Source organism: Seriola aureovittata, chromosome 23 (assembly GCF_021018895.1).
Source record: "Seriola aureovittata isolate HTS-2021-v1 ecotype China chromosome 23, ASM2101889v1, whole genome shotgun sequence".
Lineage (NCBI taxonomy): Eukaryota > Metazoa > Chordata > Actinopteri > Carangiformes > Carangidae > Seriola > Seriola aureovittata.
The window spans coordinates 13524417-13546258 of record NC_079386.1 but is presented as its reverse complement, the minus strand read 5'-3'; the positions used below and the strand labels follow the sequence as shown (position 1 = coordinate 13546258).

General features: G+C 42.2%; 2 protein-coding genes and 1 non-coding gene across 5 annotated transcripts; 1 reads left to right on the top strand and 2 right to left on the bottom strand.

Annotated features, from left to right (window-relative positions):
• The first annotated feature begins 254 nt into the window (after positions 1 to 254).
• Positions 255 to 2962, top strand: ino80b (INO80 complex subunit B). 2 transcript variants are annotated; one of them, XM_056369214.1, is made up of 5 exons: positions 255 to 390; positions 835 to 1015; positions 1135 to 1292; positions 1643 to 1779; positions 1892 to 2962. In XM_056369214.1, exons 1-5 carry the CDS (start codon positions 351 to 353, stop codon positions 2354 to 2356), a joined length of 981 nt encoding a protein of 326 aa, XP_056225189.1. In that variant the 5' UTR covers positions 255 to 350; the 3' UTR covers positions 2357 to 2962. The 2 variants fall into 2 exon arrangements, with proteins under 2 accessions (XP_056225189.1, XP_056225188.1); XM_056369213.1 differs by having other exon boundaries at positions 1607 to 1779.
• Positions 2845 to 21504, bottom strand: intu (inturned planar cell polarity protein). 2 transcript variants are annotated; one of them, XM_056369203.1, is made up of 17 exons: positions 20137 to 21504; positions 17714 to 18315; positions 15955 to 16040; positions 12514 to 12729; positions 9957 to 10075; positions 9460 to 9549; positions 8701 to 8778; positions 8263 to 8446; positions 7905 to 7958; positions 7477 to 7539; positions 6533 to 6754; positions 5863 to 5955; positions 5318 to 5749; positions 4940 to 5034; positions 4618 to 4807; positions 4327 to 4469; positions 2845 to 3653 (listed from the first exon to the last, which is right to left on the bottom strand). In XM_056369203.1, the coding sequence occupies exons 1-17, from the start codon at positions 20400 to 20402 to the stop codon at positions 3542 to 3544; spliced, it is 3045 nt and encodes a 1014-aa protein (XP_056225178.1). In that variant the 5' UTR covers positions 20403 to 21504; the 3' UTR covers positions 2845 to 3541. The 2 variants fall into 2 exon arrangements, with proteins under 2 accessions (XP_056225178.1, XP_056225179.1); XM_056369204.1 differs by lacking the exon at positions 20137 to 21504 and adding an exon at positions 19318 to 19766.
• On the bottom strand, positions 21307 to 21523 carry LOC130165000 (small nucleolar RNA U3). The gene has a single exon (XR_008826692.1). It is a non-coding gene; the product is annotated as a small nucleolar RNA U3 (small nucleolar RNA).
• Between the last annotated feature and the right edge of the window lie 319 nt (positions 21524 to 21842).

Here is a 21842-nt window from a genome sequence, read left to right as displayed (position 1 = left end):
CAAATGAGAGTGGTATCTCGGCTAAATAAGGTAAAGTAAAAAGCTGACGACTTCTTCAAGTTACGCTCTTACAATTAACTGAATAAATACATAGAAATACGCTGAAAGGAAAATACGCTCTCGTGACTTAGCTAACGGAGAAACACGCTCTACGTGCATTCAAATAATTGCAACGGTTGCTGTCTGCATTCATGTTGCATTGAGTTGAAAGGGATCAGGTGTGTTTCTGTCTGTTAAGCAGTTCAGAGTTGTGAGGTTGGTTTCCTAGATAACTCTGAGATCTTAGCTGGCATGTAGAGCTGCAGACTGGCTGTTTTGTCCTTGGTGTTAACATTCCTGTCGTCGTTTCAATGGGGAAAAGAAAAGACATGATTCACCCCAGGTTTCTCGGTGAGTATGCAAGATTATTGACATTGACTTGTACATTTCGATAGCCATGGTTGTGTTTTCCCTGTGCTGAAATATACTCTTAATTATCAGTTTTCTAGATACACCTAATATAATATTTAGTTAACCCTTACTGATATAAATGAGGGGAAAAACTGATGACCTAAGAGTTATATCAACATCTCTCTTAAACAATTTCAACAAAAAACTGAACATTATAACTTTAGTGAAAGCAGGATTTATTGCAGGGGTTTATAGTTTGAGGTTTGACAAACATAATACACTGGCAACTAATTATACAACTGAATTGTCTTAGGGATATAGCTGGAAATGGTAAATTTAAATTGCACAGTTAATTAGAGTAAAGAAATGCTTCAAATTTGAGACATATTTTAAACAGTTCTTACATGCTTATAATACCTATGTTTTCCATCTTGTCCTCTGCAGGTGAAGGCAGCTCTAGCCTGCACAGCGTTCACAAGCGGAAACACAAAAAACACAAGAAGCACAAGAGGAAGCATCACAGCTTCACTGAGGCCCCGGAGCCCGAGCCTGTCGTGGTTCCTCGGCCTCCTCCACAGCTCCGACTCAAGATCAAACTGGGAGGACAGACGCTGGGGACCAAGAGGTGAGCTGTGATGATGATGATGATGAAGATGAAGGTGTCCTCAGCTGTGTTAGTGCTCATTTGTCAGTTTGACCACTACACAATCATTTCATGGTCTGTTTTCCTGTTGTCTCTACCAGTGTTCCCACCTTCACTGTGCATCCCGGTGTGGCCCGTCCTCCCTCTCCATTGATGATCATTGATAATGTTGACGTTGATGATGATGACGAAGACGACGACGATGATGATGACGACGATGAGCCTTCTGTGCCTCTGGAGCAATATCGGGCTTGGCTGGGTAAGTGACGAGTAAAGTAGATAGATATTTACTGGATCTGGAGGTGATATTCCTGTCCTGTTATGACAGTGTATTAAGTTAAGTGACACATTTTTTACGTAACTTGGGTTGAGTGAAATGTCTGTTTTTTAAATCTGGTCATCATAACATTACCAATGATTTACTTTTCAAAAAGACCACAAAAGCAAAGTGAATGCAAATTATCTTAATGTTAAGTTTTCTGTTTTATCTTGGTCAAAATTTAAAAAAAAAAGACCACTTTTTGTCCTCTGTTGGACAATAAATCCATGTTTATCTTGTTTGTCCTGTATCAGACGAAGACAGTAACCTCGCTACATCCCCTATGCCAGACATGGATTCAGACTCCATGCTGGGTGGGCCTGTGGACGAGGAGGAGAGGTGGCTGGACGCTCTGGAGAAGGGAGAGCTCGACGACAATGGAGAGCTGAAGAAAGAGGTCGATGAGTCTCTGCTCACAGCCAGACAGGTGAGAAACAGAAACAGGAAAGATAAGTACTTCAATCCCCTGTTGATGATGTGTTGAAAATTGCTTAAAACATTTATCCCTGATTGCTTTTTTTGTTGTTGTTCCTGTTCAGAAAGCCCTGTTGCACAAGCAGCAGAGCCAGCCTCTCCTGGAGCTCCCCATGGGCTACAAGGAGAAGGAGATGACCGCAGAGATGATGCAGAAACGGGAGGAACGAGCTCGAAAGAGACGCCTGCAGGCCGCTAAGAAAGCAGAAGAAAATAAGAACCAGACAATAGAGCGACTGACAAAAACCAGCAAGGCCAAGATCAAAAGCATGAAGGAGAAGAAGTCCAAGCAGAACCAGTGCCCCATGATCCGATATAGTGACTCTGTCCAGGGCATGGCCATCTCCTTTCCCACAGGGGTTCCTGCTCCGGACCCGGTACCTCCCTGTCCTCTGCCTCCGACCCGGGTCAGCTGCGGGGTCAGCGGCTGCGACAACCTGAAGAAATACTCCTGCTCAAAGACTGGGGTTCCTCTCTGCAGCCTTGAGTGTTACAAGAGGAACCTGCTGCTTGTGCAGGGTGCAGCCTGAACTTAAGAGGGACAGGTATCGATTGTAGTTATGCTTGTCCCACGCTGAGATACGATGAGGTGCCCAGAGTCCGCGTGGTCGTAAATTCTTGATGAAATTTACGTTACACGGATACTCTTTGACCACATACATGTGGAAGGTATAAATTGAACTTTACACTTCAAGCCTAAATCTTTTCAGGACTCAGAATCCAAGTCCAATGTGGATTTACTTTTTATCTAATTGTTTTGTGGTGTTATATTAATAATAATGGCTTTCCCTGCAGTGATGCTGGTTACACAATTCAATTATGATATCAAAATCTGTGTACAAACATTCAATATTTATGACTTCTTGAAGACTACATAAAACCCATATTTTTGTACAAGTTTTGAGACATAGTAATATTGTTTCCACTGGCTTGAGCGTCTTATTTTTTTAATGTGTAAATTATGCTTAAAGACTGACAAGGGTCATCTATGACAGACAGATTAGTTTGAAAGACTGGAGAATGAAAAATGTTTTTTAATCTCAAACAATGTTCATTTTGGTAACAAATGAAACCATTTCCATACAAAACTATACAAACATACTTAAATTAATAAATGAAACTCCTTCCCAACACTGCATATAATTTGTGAAAATATCAATATAGCCTTATTTGCCTTGTTGGAGATGTGTGCAGCAGCATCATTTTTTATTGGTCCAGCTTTGTAAACTCAGAGGCAGCAAACTGTCAGGGCGAAGGAAGGCCTTGTCTGCTCTTATCAGAGGTTTACACCAACATGTCTGAGGTATTCACTGATTGAGTGGCTTTTCATAAACACAAACATCTCTGTTCAGCCCAGAACTGCTTTTGATGTGGAACATGTTACCTGGTTGAACAACAAGGCACAAAAACGTCCTGGTTTGAACTTGAGGCCAGCAGCCGGCCTGCTATTTGCTTATCACTGCTGTAAGGCCATGGTCATGCTCTGCTGTTATCTGCAGAAAGTCATCTGTAAAATGGAGGCACGTTGGAAGAGTCAGACTCCACGTAGACCCATTTTACATTATCCCACAGAAACCAGCATAAAGTTCCCACGTGTTCCCTCTCAGGTGCTTTCCACAAGCACCACAGTCGGAGGCGTTTTCCTGAGAATGCAACTGATGCTTCATTATATCAACAAATCTCCTTGTCACTTTAATCTAAAGATAGATGACGCATCACAAGGCCAGGCCGAAGGAGAGTCTGAAGGCCATCTCCACAGGAACCTCTGCCACTGAGTCATGAAAACAGACGTAGAATTCCTGAGGGACGGGCTCGAGCAACATCCGTCTGAAAGTCAAAGAAAAAGATGAGAGACAATGACTTCAGATGGAAATAAACGGCTGAATCCATATTCAGAGTGGAACTGCAGAAAATTTTACAAAAATAGTACAAAAAGCCCATGCTGTGACCCAATTATATTACATACTAATCTCTAACATAATCTTATTCTAACAGGAAATGATACTCCTGCCACTGAATGTCAAACTGACTCATCTTATTTTTTGAGATGTTAAGTATTTTTTCTCCAACTGGGAGCAGCTCCTCCATTTCCTTTGTGCACTGCATAATGGGAGGATAATGACCTTCATAACCACAGTCAAAAAATACTCAGTTATACTGTGTTTTCATTCTTAAAGTATAAAACGTGGCTATACTGCAAGAAAACTGAAAATCTTTTAAAAATGCAAAATATTGTCAGTCAGTTCAATAAGAGACAGTTTTCCCTCCCTCCCTCCCTTTCAGCTAAAACACTGTGCAGTGCTGCTGATTCATTTCAGTCATAACACAGCACACTGAGGTGATAACCGAACAACTGTTACGCTTCATTGAAAGTTTAAAATAAAAGTGCTGCTCTAAGATGAAATGCAGACATGGCGGCTGCATATGGATCTAAGTCAACTTTATCTAATTCTTTTCTATTATCTACAATATCCAATTGCCAGTAGCCACTGTAACGTACCCTATGACCCAGTAAGTCATGGTGGGAGCAGGTTTCCTCTGGTCGGTCCAGTTCTCCGGTTTACACTGGAACAGGACCCCGTGTTCCTTCACGGGCCCCAGACCCCAACCACCGCCCTGAGGCCTGTCTGCTGCCCGACGACCCTGCAGGAAACAAAATCACACTGATTCATCCCATTAGGTGACTTTCACTTAAACACTTCTTCTTTTGATTGGTGTGAACTGTACAGTTACGTGAGATATTGTCTGAGGTTGAGACCACATTCGTGTACAACAGTATAACATGAGTCACCCTGGCTGGCAGGCTCTGCTGGAACGCAGCCCGTATGGAGAGGCAGCAGTGGTGGAAGTTGCGGATGAGCTGTGGGTGAATGGAGCCGCTGAGCTGAGCCACTTCTCTGTGAGTAGGAGCGATGAAGATTCCCTGAACAGTTTCCATCAGGACGTAGTGGAACAAGGTGTTCTCAGCACCTGAGGTTAGTCTGTCACAAACGCAGGACAGAAAGATACAGCTACTGAGAGGGCTTATAGTTTCAGAACAAATGCGTTTTTAGTTTTTGACATAAATTACACATGCGTCTAGAATGAATGAGGGATTATTCCTCATCACTTACTTCATGGTATTATACATCTCCTCCGTCTCCTTCTCAGTCAGGGTCTTCTTTAGGGTACCAAGGTAGAACGGGTTCGGGTGCTTCATCCGGGGAATCTGATGTCAAAGCACACAACCAGAGTAAACGAGAGCATTGCCATTACATTATGAGAAGTACAAGGTCCATCCTACAAGACCCTTCCCGCCCATCTCTCTTCAGTCATCGCTCCACTTCTCCATATCAATCAAAGGTAAAACAAAAAACAATTCAATTCAATTAAATTCTTTCAATGAGAAATTTTCTGGAAATGCCCTTATAAGTTGAATCACTCGTTCCCTGGCCGCGGCTTTACCCTCCACTAAATTTCATTTTAAATTTAAAGTCTGACCACTACTGCACCTTGAAGAGGCCTCCGCTGCCTCCACTTCCATCGGACCCTCCAGACCCCAGAGAATCCCGTCGCCCCCCGAGCTTCCTCCCTGAGTCCGGGGTGGAATGTGGACTGAAGCCTGGAGCCATCGACGAACTGGACCCTGACCCAGCATCCATCTGCCCCTCACTCCCACTGTCCGATAAACTCCTCTGCGGGCTGGACCTGCGGGACTTCTCCCCAAACAGGCTGCGGCCTCTGGACCCTGACGAGGAGCCTTTCACCGCCCCGGCTAGTTTACTGAGAACGGGGGAGGAAGAGGCCAGGCTGTCCAGACGGTCACGGGCGGTGGCAGCAGGCAGGAACCAGTCGGCACAGGAGAGGCAAGGAGCAGGTGGAGCATTCAGACGCTCTTGGATACCTGCCTCCAACACCTCCAGCTGCAGCAGCGTGGCCTTCACCTGCCGTCAGAACGTAAAAGACTTTTAGTTGGTTCCTGTAGATGATGTAGATGAGTAAAATCTATGCATGTTATGTCGAGAAATTACAAATAAGTTCAACAAACAAGGTCCACCTGATCCACGTAAACACAGTCTGGTCCTGGAGAGCCCAAAGCTGGTGAAGCACATCCGCCTGCTTCTAACAGCACACACTGCATGAAGTGCCTCTGAGGTGGAGAGAGAGACACAAGCAAACACATGATTTATACAGTGAATCAATAACATAATAATAAACAGACACTGGGTGATGACGTAACAAGACAACATAAAGGATAGTGTACCAGTGCCAGGAGTTGGATGTAAGAAGAACGCATTACGCCAGGTTCATGTCATTTTGGATTTTGTTACCAGTTTTCTACAAGTAAAAAACTCACATCAACATTTTGAATTTTCAAAAGTCGTAATTTTTAATGGGACAGTCACAATTTTATGGAGGCTCATATCTCATATGACATAGCTCATATCTGATTTTTGGAGAAAAAAACAAAACAGCAAGCTAACATAGATGCCTCAATTTAGCCAGAGATAGTCTTATATTGTTAACACACAGTATTTATAACCCTCATGTTGCAATCATACAGCCGACTTGAGTCGTTTGATAACGTGAACACTCGTAAGTCGTAAACATTAGAATCATTTCGACCTCCATCATCCATCCCATATGACATGAACGCAGCATTGGTCCAGACTATCTCCTTGCTTCATGTTGTCTTTCGTTCAGCAGTCAGTGATCTGCCTGCTTACCAGCCCCACTATGAGGAGGAAGTGTCGTCCCTGTGGCTGGCTGTAGCCCGGCGTAGTGCTGTCGCTGCTGCCGTTAGATCTCTGCTGGGGAAACACCTCCCTCCAGATGACCAGCTGACCCACGCGCTGCTCGGACGCCAGCGGCAGCAGACAGTAGTGCTGGCAGTACAGGCACACATCCAGCAGGTCCTCTTTAGGCAGATGGTTGGCGATCAGGTAGGACTGGGAGGAGGTGAGGATGTGGATGATTTGAAATCAGCATTTACAGTGAAAATTTGTTTTATAGAGCTGAATAAATGCAAAGAACATCAATATAGTGAGTCAAAAAAGCCCTTTTTAAAATCTGTGCAGAAAGTATTAGTGAGTAGTTTGACTTGTATGGTGACTTTAACCCCATTTAAAAAAGCTTCAAGCCCTTTAAATGTGCAGAACATAAAACAAACCACCTTTCCTACAGGTCCAAAATTGCCTCTGTATATTGCAATACATGAATACAAGAAAACATGTATGTATTTATTTCTTTATCAAACTTTAAATGTTAAAATTTCTCTTTTTGTAGATTTTTTCATGAACATATCTTGCTCTTAAGGATGTGTATAAAAGTCAATTCAGTTAAAAGACACCTCCTCTGAAACAAAGGGTGCAACACAGTCTACCGCTCACTGTCCTCCTTCTCCCTTTTCCACCGAGTTAATATTTTAACAGAGTGATTAGGTTGATGATTTGTCACTGAGTCAGAGGACAGACTCGTTGTGTTATCTTGTGTGAAAGGCCATCTTCTGCAAACAGTTACTGTGAACTGGGTCTTTCATAGTTGACATTTAAAGATTGCTGTCTAGACGGTGGGGTACCATCAGGGGAGGATATGGATATGATAAGGCTGCGGGTACTGAAGCACGCATGTGTGTGTGTGTGTGTGTGTTTGTTTTGACTGCGACACCTACCTTGTAGAACAAACAGGAGCCAAGAATAACATACAGACGCCTCAGGCCAAAAAAGTCCTCTGACTGCAAAACATGAAGACAGAGATAAAGATACAAGAACAACTCGGAACGATAATGGCGTCTACTTCACTTAACTGCTCCCAGCATCAATAATCCCTCTGTAGTCAGTTAGTTAATGCTGCACATTCAAAGGACAAACCAGACCTCATTAGCTTCTCATTAAAAATACACACAGCGCACACACACATGCACATGAACATGCTTCTAAAAATAGGATAACCTTCTCCTCTCCTTTGCCAAAGCTAGTAGACAGATGGCGTCTCAGCTAATGTCCTAACAGCATGAATTTAGAAGTAATTTATGTTTTAAGACTGATTTTATTTGTTGTAAAAGTGTGTGTAACTGACAACATGTTTTTACAGTCTTACCATTTCGCCAAAATCAGAAGACTCAAAATCAGAAAGAACAGTATCCACCTCCATCTGTGCACAGAGAGAATAAAATAGATGCTTAAGAGCATTTAATTATTAGAATGGCGAAGATACTATATATGTCCAGTTTATTGCAGTGATATTTATAGTCTTTGCTCTGGCATTGATCCAATATCTTCATGACAATCATTACAATTTCATCTAATTTCGATCCAGCCGGCGGCTACATACATCATGTGTCATTTTTAACAGAGGACACTAGAGGGCACCATAGCTGTGGTCGAGGCAACAAGTTCAAAACATCCAACTTCAAGTACTTGAGGGAGCAGTCTCTCATACACACACAGAAATGCACCTTGATCTCCGGAGGCAGCGTGAGCCAACGGACCGCTGGCAGTCCGTCGAGGAAAAGGGTCCCTGAGACGTCGGGGGGCGGGGCCGAGGAGCCGTCCCTCAGACGGGACGGCTGGATCAGCTGCTGGAAGAACAGGCAGAAGAAATGGTCCAACCTGGGAGCGTGGTCCGCCTTAGAGAACGCACTGTGGAGGGAACAATGGTCGTAATAACACACTCAGGGAATAAATGGTAATAGAAAAAGAAGAAGGGAAGGGTATTTGGGAGCAAAAAAGGAGTTAAGAGAGACAGTGAAAGGTTTGTATAAAGATTTTCCTTTAATCTGGTAGAAAGCACTATTTTTATTCTGGTATTTTTTTCATTAAGCATTAGAAATGGCAAAGGGGAAACTTCAACCAGGCCTCTCAGCAGGACCACAGGAAAGCAAAGACTGACAAACCTTTCTAAAGAGCCGTACATCACTTTTAGTGTCCGGACTACGTCTCCCACCACCGTCTGCAGATACAGCAGAGGAACCCTGGAGGGAAATGGAAAAATGTCAAGCACAGACTTGGATAAATGTCAGCCTCAGCAGATCTAATGCCTATCAGATATATGGACTGACAGCCCGGAGCCATCAAGGAAAAACAGCTCAGACATGTTTTGTTTTTTTCTACATGTGGGTGTTCCTCAAGAATCGATTCATGAACCTTCAGGCATGACTGCGGTTACTTCTCAACCGTGATGATGATTGATTGGGCTGACCTGGTTGTTAAAAATGAGAAGGTGGCTTATGACTCATCTCAAGAGCCATTTTACAAGCACATGCTGCTTAAAGAGGTTTTCATCCTGCCAGCAAAGGACAAGAACCAGCACATGTGCAAGTTGAAATTGAGAAAAACGGATGGCCCTTTCCAATTGTTTTCACAGATCAGGCTCTAAAATGTTTCCTCTTCACCAAAAATACTTAATTTCTCGAGCACACGTCACACTCTGAGAATTTATTGCAACGCCAGTATCTTCGCCCAGATTTTAAAAAACGATATCCTGCAGATTTGTGGTCGGATCTTTCCCACCTGCCATACAGACTCTTGCCAAGCGCTGGGCGCGTCTCTGCTGTTGATTGCTTTGTTTGTTGATTTCACAGGCAGAGGCTGAATCCCACATTTCAATAATCTGTGTGTAGCATGTTTGTGTGTTTGGTGCTGCCTCCCTCTACCTCTCAGCAGGAAGGCCAACGACCAACAGGTTGTTGCTTTCCTTCCAGTAGCCCACATGAACCAGATGTTTCCCGAGCAGGAGAGATGAACTGAGGAGAAGACAGAGGAGAGATAAAATGGATCATATGTTATATAAAGACCAGTGAAGTCTGTTTGTCTTCACACTGCTTCTCTCCTTATGGGCCACAGGATTTGATTTGAAAGACGATTTTGAAGATGTTTATTTTTGTGTTTTTTCCAGGGGATGGAAAAACTGCTCTTAACAGCATGAGAATTTACAGCTTACAGCAACAACAATGTAATGATAATAATCTGCAGATTAATCAATAATGAGGATAATTCTTAGTCACCGTCCTGACACAAATTTTGTTTTATATCTAGACCCTTTATTTTACACTTACACACATTAGTGATCATTAAGTGTTTATAATGACATGACATGTAGCAGTTGTAAAAGTTGCATATTACTGTGTTTTGTCCACGCTGCTTTCCGTACCTGATGATCCTCCCTCCTGTGACATTCTCCAGCATGTCACACAGAGTGAGGAAGATCCCTCTCACTCCTTTCAGCTGGCTGGATGCTTCAGACACAGGGTACTGGTACAAGATCTCCTCCTGCAGACATAAAAAACAAACAAATATCTGGTTTAAGTGCTGCTCTGAAAATTATATACGCTGACTGAGAGAAAGAGCTCTGGTTAGCCTATCAACAGAAAATGTCACGTAAAAATGTGAAATATCTGCTGTTGGATGCTGCAGTTACCAAAATTTATGTCTGCTCTGAATTGTTGACAAGCAAAGAAGAATGAATGGATGAACCGCTGGATGTTTGTTCGGTCACCTCAACAATGTTTGGTTTCAGTTTAGCTGTCAAACCCATCTTCATAAAACACATGAAAGATGAATGTTTCTCAAATATTTTATGGTTGACTTTCCACAATAAAGAAAAAGCAGATTCAGGAAATTGAACTAATGCTCTGGGAAACTGTTGTCTGTGTTCTGGGAAGCGGCTGTGCACCAGTTCATGTTCAAATGATTACACTGGTACTTCTGCCTTGATGTACTACGAACATTTATTTCTGCAATTCTATTTCTGCAACAATTCTCACAGAAAAAAAAACACTTGGAGCACAAGAGAGTGCATTCAGTGCATTGTTGTGCTATTAGTATTCCTCCCAGCATGCTGGCGACTTTGAAGGATACACGGTGGGTAAGAGCTGAGCTGCTGAAAGGGTCAGAGGACGGAGTTGGCGGGTGAGGGGATAAAAACCTTGAAAGAACGGCCCCTTACAGCCTTGGCAACCAGAACAAAGGCACAAGCAACTGTCTACGGAGGATATTCACCCTCGGGGGTCAAAGCTTTGCACAAGGAGTCCGTTAAAAGTCTGTGAGTGCTGCTGAAGCAACAACCAGCACAGCAAAAAACCCTTCAGCCACATCTTTTCTGTACAAGCAAAGTTAAAAAAAAAAATACTCACATCATCAAATCATCACACGGTTGAAACTCAAAAATACCACCGCACAACCCTCTCCAATTTCTGCTACTCTGCAATCAAAGGACTAAAAAATCAAAGTCAGAGTTTAGAGGGTTCTAGCATGGCACTGTCATTTAGAAAATCAACCACTGGCTGATGTGGCTCCAGACAACCCGTACTCTCTATCTGCACTGTCGTTTAGGTCAAGACAAGAAAAAAGTCTGGCTTGCAAATACATGAAAAGGAACTGCAGAGCCACAAAGAAAACATAAACCTGCCAACAGTCATCCGCAGGGAAAATGTGATTACAGTGTAGAAGGTGTCGGTCAGCAAATGAGTGTGGTTTGCTTCTCAGAGCAAGAAAACACACACTTTGGGATTAACATTTTACTACAAGGCAAGCTGTGGCCCACCTTATGGGATATAAAACACTGCCCCTCGCATGGATCCAATTAAAAAAAAGGAAATATGTTATTTTGTTTATAGGCTGCTGCACTTCAGCCAAAAGGGGAGTGTGTGGATTCACCCCTAGAGAGAATAAAGTTCACAGATTTAAAATGATGGATCATTTATTGACAGGAGCTGTGCTCGGGGCAGAGCTCCCTGACTTCTCTCGTTTCTCTCCTCGTCCTCTCTGTTTCCTGTTAGTAGCACCCGCAGGCGATGGAAGCCATCCAGAGCAGTAGTTTTCTGAAGGATCTGACTCACATCACAGAAATTCAGAGACAGATTTCCAACTCCTCGACGTGGGATTTCCAACACAACTAAGGTCATTCTTAACACTCAGGTATCAGGATACACTTCGTAAGAATGTAGATAATAAAACAAGTCTGTTCAGCATAGTTCAGTGTTTTTAAGTGTTTTGTCGAAGTGCTCAGAGTCACGTTAGACCATAAAGTCATGATCAGGTTTCACTCTTTTCTCCAATTTACTTTTCAAAGGAGTGGAACAATACGTGGTCACGCAGGGTTTAATATCTACAACAGCCTCTACATTCTGTTTATTCTGTCATTTTTGCTTATGTTAAATCTATTGGCAATATTTAAGCTTTATTTTTCCACTCTCAGCAGCCACTGCACACCTGACTGTCACAGAAGGTGGCCCGCTCTTTTCAGTGCTCCCTCTATGATGCTTTTTAATAATAGCCTTCTTTTCCACCGGAGGAACTACAGGAACCTTTTTAGAAACTTGGGAACTTTAACTGCATTTCGACTGGAAGAATCAGCGTCTAAATGTAGCTCTTGGGCTCATAGTTCCTGCCCTTCAAAATATCCCCCGCTTTCCCATGGTGCGGGAACTAAGGAGGTGGGGTTTGCTGTGCTGAATGTCAATGATTGGTCAAGCGCACTTGCCTTTTCCAATATGAAACACTGTTTTGTTTTGTAGCTCGGGTCCTGTGAGTTCAACATTAACCGGTGGTCATCTTAAACAAACACCTACATGGATATACCGTCCTAGTTCCTGCACTTTAGTTCTTGTCAAAATGGGTTTAAACTGAGGTTTAGACGCATGTCTTTAGTCTGATCAAGGTTTGTGGTGTTATTTGTCATTCATTCATACATTTTAATACAAACTGACCTCCTCCTGTGGCGATGCTGAGTCCAGTTTAAGCGACAGGTACATGACAATATGCGGGATGTGTCCTATGGACATCTGGAGTTCTGCGGTGTCCTCGCCCCACAGCAGACGCACCAGCTGGCTGACTGGCGGAGAGGCCTTTGTCTTACGGGTTGATGAAGTGTCACTAGCACTGCTGCCGTCCACCGGAGCCACTGTCTCCAAGGTCAACCTCACCTGGAAGATGTGGCAGGAGGGGAGATGGAAAATGAGAGAGGTAATGGAGGAGAGACGGTTGTGAAAATCCAGTAATGGAACAAGGGATTGGAAAGGAGGCGAGAAGAAAGGGATAAGTAGTGGGAAGGAGAATAATTCATAAAAAAAGGAGGACAGAAAATGGGGGGAAAAAGCAGCTATTCTGTTATAATATCACTGCATCAGCCTGCCCACCAGTCCCCCTCTGAGTTTTCATTCATTCAGTCACTATGGCTCCACATGATTATACTTGGCGAGGGATTTTAACACAGCTCATATGTCTGTTTTAGGAAAGTAGAGGTGTGCATGTGTGCCATTCCTCCAGAGGGAAGAAAAGCTTCAGTCATTAAACATTCACTGAGGGGAAAAGGCAGAAAAGCGAATAGCAGGATGGCGATTGTCAGAGAGAAAGTGACACCGACATCCAGACCCAACCGCAGCATAACAAATAGCAAGGATCTGTGTGTGTGTGTGTGTGTGTGTGTGTGTGTGTGTGTGTGTGTGTGCATGTGTACGCTTGTCTGAGTGCGTTTGCCTAAATTAAAACCAGACCACTGCAAGCCCAAGAAACAGTGGCAAGACAACAGACGGTCTATCTTCCCTCGTTCATGCAGTAGTTTTTTTTTTTTTACTTTCCATACCCCACTGTTTTATTTTACATTGTCATTCACAGCGAGTCACAGTGGAAACAGAAACAGAGCTGCGTTGAAATCCAACCGGCACGCACATGGAAACACAGGCAGTCAAGATGCATGGCAGGATGAGAAACTGCAGCTCTGTGGCGTCTCTGTTAAAACGGTCATTTGACTCTTGTACAGTCAGTCAGAGTCCGGTTATAACTCGCAGAGGCCGTGTGTTGACCTCGCAGATTAAGATACTATGCATCATAAGTCTGGAGAAAGTTGAATCTAAATCACAGGACTGGAGTTCTGACTGAATATCATTTTTCTTTTAATTAAAACTTTCTACAGACTTTGAATCTCCTGGATGAATGAGCTGAACTTTCACATATATGTACGTATATATTAGTAATACCCCAAAAAATGACATGTTATGCACATGTCGTTCTTTGTACAGACTGGTCCCAACAATCCCATTAAAATAAATTTCTAACAAAGAAAGGCTTCATATATAGACACGCCGTGGTGGCATAGCAGGTCACACATTGTGTTGACTCTGGGCCGAAAACCTGTCAGCGCTACAGAGGCCGTCTGTGGAGCTGAGCGGAGGTCAACTCAAGTAAATCAGAACCACAAGTGACTGAAATCTTCTGTTTTTTAGAAAATTTGTTAAACTTTTTCCTACTTTAATTTTATCAATATATATTATATTTAAATATCCTTTATAGACAACACAGTAGGTCTGAGTTTTCTCTCTCTGAGGCATTGGGTAGAAAAGCTGTGAGGCCGGCAGGAGAGTGGAGGTTCTGCTGGGATGTGACCTCAAACCACCAGGGACCTTGTTCTAACCACTCCGTCTCTACTGGCCGCGCCCCAACTATATTCTGCTGTTTGACTGAAACACAAAATGTAAAATGTGCCATTTATTGAGCACGCCACACATAGAAATGAAGAAAAAAGGTTTGTGGCGCAACTAACCAAGAAAATCAGTTAGTTACGCCCAAAGACATACAGTATATGAGGTGTTGTGAACATAGCTTCTGAAGCAGGAAGCTCTGCATTATTCTCAATGCTAGACCATATGGTGCCTACCAAATATGTTGAAGGTCTTATTCTCTGGTCAGAAATGTTGAAACTGTATTTTTCTAATCCAACGATCACTCCCAGAAGTCTCCAAGGCCTGTCAGCAGTAACCACAGGCCACACGCCTCTCCAGTAGGCGCCTACATCTGGGCTCGCAGCCATTTTAGCCAATTTCAGGGGGATATTATTAAAGAAGAGCCGATTAGTGGTGGAACGCCATGTGATGTACCTTTCAATGGGTGACCCTGCCTGGCTCACTCGCAGTCTAAGAGGGAAGTGAGAGGCAAAGATTGTGAAATGGATTTAAAACTACTGCATCTTCAGTTCTTTAGGATTCACTAAGGACACAGGAAATAGCTCCGATTAGACTTGAGCTGAGGGAAACAAATTCAGACATGAAGAAAGGGCAGAAAACTTTCAAATAGGCAAACTCTAAATTTGGGAAATAATTGGATAAAGAGGCTGAGTAGGCTAAATGCAGCACTTTCTCTCATCATAAATAATAAGGATGTGGTTAGACTGGAGTGTGTGCTCTCTGAAAATTCCAGTCTGTTGATGTCAGTCATTTAGCGCTCGCTCATGGATGGGCACACACACACACACACACAACACACACACACACACACACACACACACACACACACACATGTGAAGGAGTAACTGTAGTTTGTCCAGGGTTAGTAAAGGGTACGGTGGACTGACTTTAATACTAATATTTACTCCCACAAGCATAATAAGTACTGTCTACGTTCCATCTGGGAGGGCTGGCACACAGAAAAACCACCCTCCTGCGCACACACACACACACACACACACACACACACACACACACACACACACACACACACACAACAATCATTCTGTCAGCAATACAACTCTATTTCAAGTTTTTTGAAAGTCATCGTGGTGCCTAAGGAACGTTGTATTTTTCCAAAAAATCTCCCTTGCTCTTTTTCCCTACGATGTAATTTCGCTTCTGACTACATCTTCTAATCAGCTGAGCTTTCAATCCCACAACAGCTTCCTGTGGCACCGAAAAAGAGTCACTCCACAGGCCCGTCTATCCGCCGTGCTCGCCATCACGGTCTGTCATTTGCAAATTCCTACTTTTTGATGGTCTGCTTTTTGGTGCAAATGCACAACTGAGGCACAGACTTCGGATTTTTTAGCTACCGATCAAAGGATCATTTCTCAGTAATTGAGGGTTTTTCTGATGTTAAACGGTGCTGGCTTCTGCTTTCTATATACATTTTAGCATCTTAGAAGAACCGATGTGTTAAGTAAAGTAATTTAATGTCTATATTTACTGCTCCAGTTAGCTGTTCGTGTTCAGCGTTTTGAAGGATTTTGAAGACCTAAATGCCACCTCACAGATTTCGAAAGATAATCCAGTTCTAGCTGAGATATTAACTACTTGTTTTAATGCATGGCAGCAGATATTTTATATATTATAGTTTGTTTTTATTTTATTTATTTATTTATTTTTAGATTCACAAACACTGACCTGTGTTGGTCCTGGGATGCAGGACAGAACCCTCTCAATGTTTTCTGTGGTCACGTCCACATCGTCCACTGCTACAAGCACGTCACCTGGACACAGCACACAGACAGTGAACATCTATATGTAGCAGACCTGAATCAAGTACTAAGTACAAAATAACTAATGCTAATAGATGATAGCTGTTAGTGTATGTCTAATCAGCTTACAGTCCTACATAGAAATGGGTTTGCCACACACTGATCTGACAGCGGATTCTCTTGATGCACAGGTAAGTATAAAAATGTCCACAAGAAAGGGAAGGAATTACACCAAAAATCAAGGCATGCTGACATGATAGCAAAAGATTTTTGGCGTTTGCAAAGTGACAAAGCGGCATGGCTGCATTTTTTGGTGTGATTCTATAACAAGAAAGCACATTTAAATTTAACTGCATGTTATTTAGAAAGACAACACAGCCAGTACTGACTGATCTGCAGTCAAGCTGTATTTATCGTAACATTTGACCCAGTTTAGGGTTAGGAATATTCACTTGACTTATATGGTAAGTAAGAGCACCACTTCAATATGAATTGTATGTGCTTTTGACCTTTGCACTGGCCTGCAGAGACCTAGAGACACTGTAAAGAGCTTCACCTGCCTGTGTGCAGGGAGGCACACTACCATCTCAGTAACAGAGCTATTTCAGGTATTTAAACACTCTAATTGTTTAAGTATGTAGCTGTGCTCCTTAAAAGCTTCTCTAAACAGTAACTCATGTGGGTAGTCATTTGTGGTGAAGCACAACTGGCATTCCTCTGTCTGCTAGTAACAACTGCCCAATGATTAGCCCAGATAGAGGAAAATCACTTCAGAGATGCCCCGCTTTCAAACAGGCAGATTACCATTTCTATAGGGCCAAACCAGCACTTAAGAGTTTGTCCACGAAACTGTGCTGAAAGTCATACAAACACTGAATATACTGTAGATGCTGATGCTCAGAGCTGGCCATGAGAGGTAGCTATTAAACATCTTACACACATTTTTAACAAGAACCGTTTGGTTTTACAACACAGCTGAAAACTGAAACTCTGATAATGATTTGTATTACTTTGAAGTTGTTACTATGGATTCAACACACTGAAAGAGCTTGGCTATAATATAGACATGACGCAGAAAATAAAAACTAATGCAGCCTCAATTCCAGACCTAGTTCTTGCACTATATTCCTTCAGAATAAAAACAAATCTGTGTAAGTTACATTGACAAATTATACCTCATCTACTTTAGTTACATGGTTACCGCTGACTTGATTAGATGTTTTGAGTTACGCTCATCGTTTAGGCTTTGGTCTCTTATTTTCTAAAGAAATATTTGTGTGTGACTATGTAGTAATAATTGCAGCCCAGTGCTTTGGCAGTGCATTTGTGTGGTGTGGAAATGAATGAGTCAGTGTTGGTTCATGACTCTACAGATGACTGTTATTGAAATCATATCTGCTGCATGGCTGTATTTCCCGGTCTTTAGGGTAATACGTTTTATTTTTGAGAATGGAGAAATCACCCTCTGCAAAAGAACAGTCACAAAAATACTATTTTTATCCAAATAAAACTCTTAAACCCTCCTGAACACTAGAAGGGACAGACCATCCCTAGTTAAGAAGGTTGATAACATGTCTGCTCCTTGTAGATTTATAACTTGACACGATCTTCATGTACCTTTTCTGTATACTGTATATGCTTTTGTATAGTTAACTACCAGCTAACTGTTGGAATAATGATCTTACCAATTAGGATTTGGCCACATTTGATGGCTGGGCTGTTGGGTATTAATCCATGAACAGTCAGTCTTTCCTCGTGTCTGACAACTGTAGGGTCTCCCTGTCCTCTGCTCCATGAGGGACGATGTACCACACCGAGCAGAGCCTCCAATAGGCCTCCACTGTCAGAGAGAGGTGTTGATGAACCTCCAAGACGTTTAGGGTTGAGGTAGACACATACTTCCTTCAGCTGCTGCTGCTGAACAGTCACACCCTGCTTTTGGCCTGGTTGGTTCTTCAGGATGGATGCTGGTGGTGATAAAGCCAAGTTGTCTTTACCCCCATCCTTGCCTCCTCCTCTACGCTGAGACGGCCGGCGTTTCCTCCTCAAGATCCTGGCTAGCCTCTTAAGGGCGGGCTCGCCTTTTGTCCGTGAACCGCACCGCTGCTTCTTCTTTTGCTCTGTGATGATCTCTGCTTCGTTCTCGCTAAAGCGGACATGATTAGTGGACACACCTTGATTGGCATTCACCTGGGCCAGTGCAGCCTCCTCTTCGCCCTCACTCAGCTCCAGGTAGAAAAGCTCGCCATTCTTCTGAATGTCATCCAGCCATTCTGGTTCCAAGTCACTGAGAGAAAATAAAAAAAAAGCATTGAGAGATTTTAGTATTAAAAGCAGCAGTATGAAACTGGGGAGAGAGGGTAGAGCAGGAGAGATGAGATAGACATGATACAGGACTAGATCTTATTTGAGATTGTGATGTAGCCTAGATGTTGTCTATTCTTGGTCTTAAAAGCTGCACTGAAGTGGCAAAATGTTTTTTATTTGGCAGTTCTTGCTGAGTGAAATGCACAGTACTTTACTTGCCTTTCCTGCCATTATATCCACATTATTCATTTCTGTTCTGAGAGGAATTAAATATCCCCCATGCATAGTTTAGTATTTGGTGAATAGTCAAACCAACATGTTTCCAGAGAGACAGAAGGAGGTATTAAATTTTTCTTTTTCTTACAGTTACTTCAGTTATTGCCCATGTGTATAGTGCAATGTAAAAACAAAATAGCTAAACTAAAAGCTACTATATGTACAAACCATCACGTGTTTGACCAAAAGGGAGTGTATATAATGGATATTTTTTCTTTTGGTTTCTCTTCTTTTAAACCTGCTTTGAAGAGCAGAACCTGTGGTGGGCAGCTTTGACATGACGTCCATAAATTTACTCGGGATGGAAAGAAGCATGCAATTATTTATGAAGGTTTACCTCCCAAACTGAAAACCCTCTGCAGAGCTATGAAAAGCCCAAAAGATGGAAACTGCACAGATGAGATGACAATCTCGCTTTGGCAAAGCTGGTCACTGCCTTAGCAAAGTACAAACCAACCTTCTTTCTATTATATGTGTAAATAAATGATCTTAGAGCAGCCACATACCACAACTACATTTCACACCTACAATGTAACCCACACACACACACACACATCTAGACCACATCAGACCAGGTCCAGATCAAAACCACTAAACTAAAACCGGTCAAATCTGAACAAGATTATCCCAGAGAGGCTACAGACTTTTAAAAACTTTTGTGAAACCTTTATTCTATTAGTGACAACACAAGAAGGGAGAGTTTTACTCAGAGTAGTCGGAGCTGCTGAAACTCGATGATGTGGATTCACAGTCACTACCGCTGTTGTGCTCGGTTCCGTCTACTTCCGTTTGACCGCCACAAAAAGCTTTCTCGGGACAGTGGCGGTAATTTGCGGAGGCCATTTGGTCAGAAGTCGTTTTATATCCTGCGTACTTTTAGCTAAACAAACGGTGATATTCTCTCGCCATGTTGTTAGCGTCGACGAGACTTCCTCTTGCGCCGTCACATGACGCAGAAACGCGTCATCTGATTGGTGGACGGTGCGGTTGCCCCTGACAACGCAGAAGCTTTGAGAGAGGCTAGGTAAGAATGAACGATCTTTATCACCTGCAGCAGCGTGAAGTTAGACTCCCATTTAATAATGCAGCAACCACACAGACAACACCACAAACCTGCTCAAGTTATAACAGGTGACTTAAATTAAATTTATTAAGTATGTAAATAAATAATAAATACATAAATCTAAATGAAGGAACAAATGTATGAGAACCACACAAATCACTTTCTTTCTGCAATAATTAAAGCAATTACGAGGAATGTATGACCTATGGATTCAATGACAATCAATAGTCTGGAACTGCTGAATTTTTTATTTGCACATGTGCACTTTTATTTATTTATTTATATTTTTATTGATGCCCCTTATCCCTACCTCCCTGCAGGCTTGCACGAGGTTTTTAAATCCCCTCCGGTATTCAGCAAACTTCAGGCAAAGTGGCTTTGTCCAAACACAGGCACACAACAAAAATCAATCTCTACTCAGATATTTGTGCAATCCTTGGATGATATAAAGCCTTTACTGACCTGTAAAGAAGAACACTGCGGATAGAGTCGAAGTCCTCCAAGTTTTTAGAGAATGAACCTCCATCTATAGAAATGTTAAACATCATTTGTGTGTCATGTTTTCGCCGGGATGAGTGAGGCCAACAATGCTGCGTTAAATTAAATCGTCCAGTTTTTGAAGTTGCATTGTAAAAAAAATTCCTGCAAGAAAAGTCTGAAAACGGTTTGTACTCAGCCACCGACGAGATCAAAATTAATTCCTCTCCTGACCGCATGAGCACCAGCATGAGGCTGAACTGCGTCTCCAGGACCAGAACAAATCCTCCTCCAATTTCTCACGTCAATCAGTGACACGAAAGAAGTAAACAGTTCAACATCAGCGCTTTTCAAAGGGAGAATAGAGACATTTTTCTTTTTTTTCTTTTTTTTTTTTTGTGTGTCAAGGTTTGAGTGTTTCTCCAGGCCAGCAGAGCGGAATTTGTCCCAGCGGTTTTCTTGGCAGGTGGAGTAAAAACCCGCCTACTCTGGACTACCAACAAGAAGCTCAGTGTACAAGCCCACATTTGTACTTTCATAAAAAAAAAAAACAGCATTGAAGCCTGAGGAAATAATGGTGCTGCACCACGCGTATCCTTGGCAAAACTACTGAATTAATCCAGGACACTCCATTAGAGCTATTGTGTAATTGTTATTGGATTATTCTCACTCAATGCAAGGAGCAAGAAGCATTGTAATGTTTTAGCTGGAGGTCTTTTGAGCTGCTTTGGGCACTTTATTGTAGATAGATATTTAGATCACAATCTGCAAAATAACTAAACCTCTAAAAAAAAATCCCTACTGAGCTACATAAGACACTTCATTTGTCATTGTAGGAATTTAGGAAGCATGTAGGAAATTACATTTGCTAACTCTCAGAGACCAACAGAAATGTTTAAAGAAGATAAAACAAAAAAAAACATGAAGACGTAGCGTCCTCTATCTCTATATAATAAATAAAGGGACTTAAATGAGGCATGTAAACAATGAAATTACAAACAGCGATGTATAAAAGATATTGTGTGACGTGATTGCAATTCATACTTTATAAAAAATAAAGACTTCCACACCTGTATCAAATTGTAACAGACAACTTATAATTCTATACTTAAATAAATAATAAATAAAACAATTGATATTAGACATTATAGCACTACCACTCTGATCATACTCTTCCCCTCATTGTCCCCAGAGGAAACAGTGAACGGTCATCAAAAGCGAAAAGCATATGAAGTTAATCAAGTCTTTTCGCCCGCTTCGCGCTCAGGGAAGAGTATCACCGACTCTTCATCGTGGTTAGCGAGATCAAACACTTTAGAAACACATTTCTCAAGTCAGAAACTATAGAAATGATCCCTGAAAGTATAGTCTTAACTCTTACAACGATTTGCCAGACTACTAGTATGAGGATCCTGAGTGTCACTGTCATGGTGCTCACACGACAGGCTGTATACTATCTATATTTATTACGAAAATTATCACAAATAGATCATATGTATCTGTTACACCGAAAATACAAAAAACAACCTACACATAGCAACTGATTGAACAACAATATATTAACCGTAAAGTAATGTATAAATTGTCTTTATCCAGTATACCCACAATGCTGTCTGGTGGCAAAGCCCTCCTCCGTTAGCTCTCATTGGTTGGTGCGGTCCTATAGGCAGCGTGGTAGCTTCAATTGCTAA

Coding starts and splice junctions, on each gene's coding strand:
- ino80b (XM_056369213.1), top strand. CDS start 351: ATGGGGAAAAGAAAAGACATGATTCACCCCAGGTTTCTCG. Junction 391..834: donor GATTCACCCCAGGTTTCTCG/GTGAGTATGCAA, acceptor TGTCCTCTGCAG/GTGAAGGCAGCTCTAGCCTG. Junction 1,293..1,606: donor GCAATATCGGGCTTGGCTGG/GTAAGTGACGAG, acceptor GTCCTGTATCAG/ACGAAGACAGTAACCTCGCT.
- intu (XM_056369203.1), bottom strand. CDS start 20,402: ATGCTGGTGCTCATGCGGTCAGGAGAGGAATTAATTTTGATCTCGTCG. Junction 10,076..12,513: donor CAGCATCGCCACAGGAGGAG/GTCAGTTTGTAT, acceptor TTATGTCTGCAG/GAGGAGATCTTGTACCAGTA. Junction 5,750..5,862: donor ACTGTGTTTACGTGGATCAG/GTGGACCTTGTT, acceptor TTCTGACGGCAG/GTGAAGGCCACGCTGCTGCA.